This window comes from Branchiostoma floridae, chromosome 15, assembly GCF_000003815.2.
Source record: "Branchiostoma floridae strain S238N-H82 chromosome 15, Bfl_VNyyK, whole genome shotgun sequence".
In the NCBI taxonomy this organism is placed as follows: Eukaryota; Metazoa; Chordata; class Leptocardii; order Amphioxiformes; family Branchiostomatidae; genus Branchiostoma; species Branchiostoma floridae.
In genome coordinates, this window is record NC_049993.1 from 18,877,082 (window position 1) to 18,884,261 (window position 7,180).

Genomic DNA, 7,180 nt, shown 5'->3' on the forward strand with positions numbered 1-7,180 from the left:
GACTTAGATATACAGTAACTACATGTTTGGGGAAACCTATTGTAACAGTAATGTTAAGCTCTTAAGAAACTTTTAAGATTTGAAAGGGGGTTCATCTCAAAGATTTGATACTGGTGATCATGACTGTGAGTATTGTATACACATAGTTCCAGAGAAAAACTGAATATATGCATCTCTACAATGTTCCATGATAGCCTCCTTAGCATCAGTTGTACATGTCTAACTTTTGGGGCTTAAAAATTGCTTCTTAAAGGAGTCCTAAACTCCAGAGGGGAGTGTTATTTTCCAATAGATTATGTATCAATGAATACACAATCAGCGGATTTTTTTCATAATGTCACTCGCGGTGAAATACACAACGTGTGTTTGTACAACAATATGACACTCACTAAACCCATGCAAACCCTACCCATGTATTTCCTATACGTATAGACACTTCCTTCATCATGCATATTTTCGGCATACATCAGAGGCGATGTTCACATCAAGAAAGCCAATTGTTCACAAAATATCAAAGAACGCATAACAGGACGAGTTTTTAACATCGCCTCTCAAATTGGTTTTGTAAGCTACCTTTTGTCAGGCTTTGTCAGACACATTGTATTCAGCCATAGGCTGACATTAATTAATTTAATTAAAGAGTACTTGGGGAGTTTAGTACAATACTGAATGCTTTTTGATGTACGCAAGATTAGTGGTTACTTTATCGTATAATGTGAAGTAGTATGTATTTTTTAGTTCCTAAAATTGATATCTATCAGAAAATAACACAGTTCTCTCTTCTGGAGTTTAGGACTCCTTTAAGTTTGGCATATCAGTCCTCGATTCCTTGTAGAACTGAAGTTTTTATCGCATACCAATTTTCCCTAGTAAGCATGTTTTTAAAACAATTTCCAGTTGAAACACCAAGATTAAGCAAGCTCTTCAGAGGCGACCCACTGAAGAAATGGAGTATCGAGAACTGATCAGCCATCAGAAGTAAAGCACATTATAACGCCCCAGAACTCAGACTTGTAGAGTGACTGCTATAAGAAGGCAATTCCATGACATAATGTATCTACCTCAGACAGGATTGTATAACAATTTGACATCTCTCAGCCTGGGTACCATCCTCTGTAGTAACGACCAACTCAATCTTAATCAACAAGCAAAAAAGTTGATGCAGCAGAGGATGTTACCCAGGCTAGATATCTCTGAGTGCTCTGCAGATATCGATATAGAAAACAACACGTATAGCCTGGGTGCCATCCTATTTGGTTGATTGGGGCTGCCATACTCAGAAGAGCATGCATGGGCTTGAGCCTTAGCTGGTGGTGTATGCCTGGGAGCCCAGGGGAGCTAGTATTGCAGCCCCAATATGGCAAACGTCAAATTTCCAAACTGGGGCCCGGCTGGGCTGTTTGTGGAAACGGAAAATAGAAATGTAGATGTAAAATTATACACAAATTATGCCCACGACTGTTCTCTTTTCGTCTTGTGTAGTTTGGTGTCTTTTATATCATACTTTTTGTTCCCAAAAGCTGCCCGACCGGACTTTGGTTTGGAAATGTGACATTTGCTAAGCTAAAGTGGATGACACCAAGGCACATGTACATTTGTACATGTATGTATATCATTTGGCATATCAATTCCTGTCTGGACTAAAAATGGTGTATCATTTTTATTTTTGTTGGGCATTTTAAATTTAGTTCATCACGATTTGTGTATTTATGTTTATTGTTATTGTTAATGCATAATTTATAATGTTTATCCGTGAAATGGGAAAAATATAGGATGCAGGTGTTTTATTTTGTTTGGATTATTTTGTTCATTAATGTCATTATGTATGTAATTATTTGTGAAAAAAGCTCTGCCAAGTTTCTTTGAACTCCAAAATTTGCATGGATATTTTCACACCAAAATATTTGCTTTGAATTATGTGATGTAGTTATATTCATTGGCAATTTACTTTTGGCCAATGCTTCCATCAGGCAACAATATAGGCAGAAATGGTACCTAAGGTGGCTCACATTTTAGCATGCATTTGGTTTTAAGAGCTCAGGGGCCTTACTATGTATATTTAACTACTGCTTCACTGTCAACTTTTTGTGGGTTAAGAGTGTAATTCACAGTATGTACATTTTGAAGGGTTACATCAGCAATAAAAATAAAAACAGAGGAATTATCTGTGTGAAGTTATTTATTTTGGTTTTTTTTGTTAGGACTGTATACATATTGCATTAGAGAGTTCTTCCCTTTTAAGCAGTGCTTCTTGTTTCTTACCCTCAAAACGATTCAAAAAGATGGAATGTTACATTGAATCCAATGTTTCACCATGCACTTGGTCTTTCAACGGTCTATTAGCGCTGCCCAGGGAAATAAATTCAGAATGCAGTATTTGCCATGAGAGTTTGCGTGCACTTGAAAGCACCCCATGCGGATGAAGAAATTATAGTCACGTCACACTCACTCACTCACTCACTCATGGCCCGTAACCTCAGTGGTCGTAGGGGCTCACGTCACAACAGATGCGATACTCCCGGGCATTTCAAATCCAACAGGGCAAACTTCACATTCAAATTCATATGTTAACATTCATGAAATGATATGGATACTTCTATGGCTTCTTGTGATCCTAACTCTAGAGTGTTATTAAAGTTGCCTGGCGTCCTGTCCTTGGTGCTGAACGCCATCCACACACAAGAAAACACACCTGTCCTTGGTGCTGAACACCTCCAGCCTTCATCACCAGAGTTAAGCCGAAAAGAGAGATACCTGATTCCTAGGTTGCAGTACCTTCACCCTACGTTGAGTGGCGCTTTATTGGTACCGTGTCACAGTCAGGTGCACCTTGATTGTTAAACGCTGGGCAGAAGTGACTGCAGTACCGTCACCCGTCACTTGGCGGCGCTTTATGCACGCCGTGTCAGCCAGATGTAGCCTCTTTGTGACGAGGAATGGAAATGACTTTGAGGTACGTAGCGGGGTTGGGAATAAGATAGCCGTATAGACTAATAAACTTCTGTTCCTTGCTCCAAAGGGCAGTTTCAAAATCTATAGAGTAGAGTAGAGTAGAGTAGAGTTCTTCAGGCTCAGGTAGGAACTGCAGTTCCAGTTTAGGCCGCTCTTTCCTTCTAAGTCACTGACATCCCAGGTAATTGCGGATCGTCCAGAGCTCTAAAGTTGTAATACACGCTGTGTTTCTTCATGTGGTTGTCTAGTCTTTCCTTAAAGCAGTTTACACTTGGGGATGTCACCACCGGCTCTGGTAGATTGTTCCACCATGAGACAACTCTGATGCAGAAGAAGTGTGATCTTCTGTTACTTTTCGACGCTTGTCTCTTAATCCGGAGGCAGTGACCCCTTGTTCTTGTGCTCGTATTTAACTCAAACGGACATGAGGTGTCGTATATCCCATGTAGGAACTTGTAGGTGTTTATCAGGTCCCCCCTAAGTCTCCTATAGACCAGTGTAAGTAAGTTTAGAGCCTTCAGTCTCTCTTCATAGGGTAGACTTCTAAGGCCGGGAACTCTCTTCGTTGCTCTCTTCTGTACCCTTTCTAGATCCAGGGCCAGCTTCCATGTGTAGGGGGACCATGCAGGAGCCCCATACTCCAGCTGGGGACGAATGAGCGACTTATATAGGAGTAAGAACACCTCCTTATCTACATAGGCAAAAGTCCTCCATATGAGACCTGCGATCTGATTTGCCTTATTACAAATGTTGGATATATGTTTGCTGAAACTCAGCTCCTTGTCAACAGTAATACCCAAGTCCTTTTCCTGTTGTGTAAATTCCAGTAGGGTACGAGTCTCATTATCCAACATTGAGTATGTGTAGTCAGGGTGTCCTTTTCCCAGTCTTATTACTGTACATTTCATGGGATGAAAGCTCAACTGCCATTTTATTGCCCAGTCCTGAAGTACTTGAAGGTCCCTCTGCAATTTGTTGCATTCTTCCCTTTGTACTACTGACCTATATAACTTAGTGTCGTCTGCAAAGAGCTTCAGCTTACTCTGCACAATTTCCGGCATGTCGTTGACAAATATAGTGAAGAGCACCGGACCCAGGACGCTCCCCTGGGGAACTCCGCTTGTTACTTCGGCCCATTCTGATTTTTCCCCATTGACACAGAGTCTCTGTCTCCGTCCTGACAAAAAAAATTCAATCCAATTTAAAAGGTTTCCCGTGATCCCGTAGCTTTGTATTTTGGCTAATAGTCTCTTAATTGGTACTGAATCAAAAGCCTTGCGGAAGTCGAGATAGACCGCGTCAACGGGTGTTCCTCGGTCAAGCCACTCTGTCCACTCGTCTAAGCACTCCAACATCTGAGTGGTAGTAGATCTTCCTGGCAAGAAGCCATGTTGGTGTGGTGTAAAGAGATTGTTTACCTTCATATGCTTGACAATGGCGTCTCTAATCAACCCTTCCAGAATTTTTCCTACTACTGAGGTCAGGCTAACCGGGCGGTAGTTACCGGGTGATTTGTTACAACCTTTTTTGTAAATTGGCGTGACATTAGCGGTTTTCCAGGCATCGGGGAGTTTGCCTTCTTGTACAGTCTTGACATAGAGAATCTGCAGTGGAACCGCCACTCCCCCAGGGTGTCCGCCAATTCCTTTAACACTCTTCCTATAACGTTATAAAGCGTTGTTGTGAAATTTCCACTGTATTCCCGACCAAAAACGAGTAGCGGAAATACTGTACGTTTAGCAACAGTGTAACTGTTGTATTGTAGATCATAATAGCTCATACTATTGCATAGATGGTGTTTGCCGTGTTCATATATAGCTTTGCTCTCAGGCCGTCTCCATTTGAGGAGATCCGCTCCTTAGCTGTTCGGCTGACAAACTGCGACACTGTTTGAATGTCAGGTGCCAATGTAGGAGGTTAAAGGTCAAACAGCTTTGCCATGTGAATGTGTTGCCTGACGCGAGAGCTTCGTGTCCTCTTCTTCTTGTGTCTTCAATGAATGACGATGAAAAGACGGCTGCTTTTCTCGACCTGCGAAAGGGTATGTTGATTGTTGAAGGTTCTGCGCGATGCTGATTTAACGTATCAAAATTTAACGCAGCTTTCAAGTGTTTGTTCTAGACAGTTCGCTAAATGCATGCTAGTGCAGTGTGTTTGTGTGAAAAAGTTTGTTGCTGTCGCTTTCAGTTCCAACTAAACATAGCATTCTGCGTGTACAGCAGTTAGTCAGACCTTACAGTAGTCAGACCTTACAGTGGGGTTTTGTGCAGCCCCTCCAGACGGGGCTGACCTCTGCAGAGCCACACACATGTGGAAGGAGTCTGGTTTCTGTGCAAACTCAGGCGAGGCCAGTCCTGGGGGAGGAGGGTGGATGGCTTCAGGAGTTTTTGAAGAAGACTCACTCAAGAACTGAATGGTCATAATCAAACCCCTCCTATTGGTTAGGTGTGGTACTTCAGAATAATTACATCTCGTTTATACTTGTTTATAAGCAACGTTGCCTGAGAGACTGTATTATGTAACGTTATTTGTTACATTTCCGAATAGACAAATAGATAAGTTGTGTATCTTACAACCTATTAACTGAAGAAAATAAGGTAACTCTATTATAACTGGCTAAGAAGTGAAAGGAGCGAAAATGACAGAGGGAGTATGTGCAACATTTGCCAACAAGAAAACTTTTTTTTTCTTTTTGAACATTTCCAAAGAAAGTTTGTGTGTGTACAAGACCTTATTTATTGGTGTATGTAACCCTTTAATTGTTCAAGACAGTTTCATCTTGATGATTGCACACCTATGATATATAAAAACATTGTTATGTGAAGCCACGATGACATCTGCATATGCATTAATTTGGACCCATGATGACACATATCGGTTTGAGCACTGTAGCGATATATTTATGTACTTCAGCATTATTTCACCATGTCTCTATTGCTGTAGATATTTTTTTTTATTTTTTCAAATCTTTATTTCAATACATACAACAAACAAGTGGTATTTACATCAATACATACAAGAAGCAAGTGGTATATTTAAAAAGATAGTTACACAATGGGTAGATGAGCTTAGAGGTATGTCAAGACTCTTGTGTACCTGTTGTAAGTAACATTAATCACATATCATTTTGTTGTTCTGGTCCAGAATGGACACGACGCTCGTGGATTTCATGGACATGAGTTTGCAGCGAGGAGACTTGAGCTTCATCTTTAACGGACACCTCAGACCCAACGTCTCCTTGGTCGTCCTTGACAACGAACTTAAGGTGTTCCAGAGAATACGATGTGAGGTAAGCATTGATGTCCTTCTTAACACACTCCTTGTAAGATTTCCTTGATCTACCATGACAACTAATGCCTGGTAACTGGAATTTGGCGATGGTGCTGATGCAGCCACTGGCTTGTTCAACATGTCCATACCACTGGAGTCAGCGTAACATGGATGGTGTTCAGCACTAAGGACAGGTATATTTACCTGTGTGTGGATGGTGTTCAGCACCAGGGACAGGTGTGTTTACCTATTTGTGAATTGTGTTCAGCACCAGGGACAGGTGTGTTTACCTGTGTGTGGATGGCGTTCAGCACCAGGGACAGGAATGTTTACCTATGTGGATGGTGGATGAAGGAGAATTCTTTGTACACAACCAGTGGGTACTTACATAGCTTACGTTTCGATGTCTCTCAGACACCTTCGTCAGAGCTTCTAACTGGAGTTCTGCTTCTCACCGCTATATGTAGCCGATGTAGGTGGCGCTTTTGCGGTGAGAAAACAATCCCAAACGTGGCTTAGTTTGTATCCCCCCTCGTCCCGGTTCATCACTGGGGTTGACTTTCTTATCCAGATGGCCTCCTTAATCCACCGTGCCCGCCTATTGTCTTCCCTGTCTATGACCTATGTCAGCAAGAGCTCACAGACCACCTTAACAGCATCGACCCCACCGGCAACATACAGTTTACGTTTGAAGAGGAGAAGGAAGGCACACTACCTTTCCTTGACACCCTTCTAGTGCGTAAGGAGGATGGCACAGTGAAACTTTTGGTGTACAGGAAGAGTACGCACACGGACCAATACCTAAACTTCCAGTCCCACCACCCTCTGCACCAAAAGTTAGGAGTAATCCGTACCCTGTTGGACCGATGCAACACCGTCACCACTGAAGACCAGGACAAAGAACAGGAAACACAACATGTCAAGAGAGCCCTCGCACGCTGTGGCTACCCCCAATGGG

The 7,180-nt window shown here is 42.1% G+C and overlaps 1 protein-coding gene across 1 annotated transcript in view; it reads left to right on the forward strand.

Moving 5' to 3' along the window:
• The first annotated feature begins 4,877 nt into the window (after nucleotides 1-4,877).
• Nucleotides 4,878-7,180, forward strand: part of LOC118431622 (ankyrin repeat domain-containing protein 13C-like) — a 27,851-nt gene continuing 25,548 nt past the window's right edge. Inside the window, exons 1-2 of the mRNA XM_035842864.1 lie at nucleotides 4,878-4,993; nucleotides 6,097-6,241. Coding sequence (XP_035698757.1) covers nucleotides 6,098-6,241 — 144 coding nt within the window. The 5' untranslated portion in view covers nucleotides 4,878-4,993; nucleotide 6,097. The remainder of the gene's footprint in view (nucleotides 4,994-6,096; nucleotides 6,242-7,180) is intronic.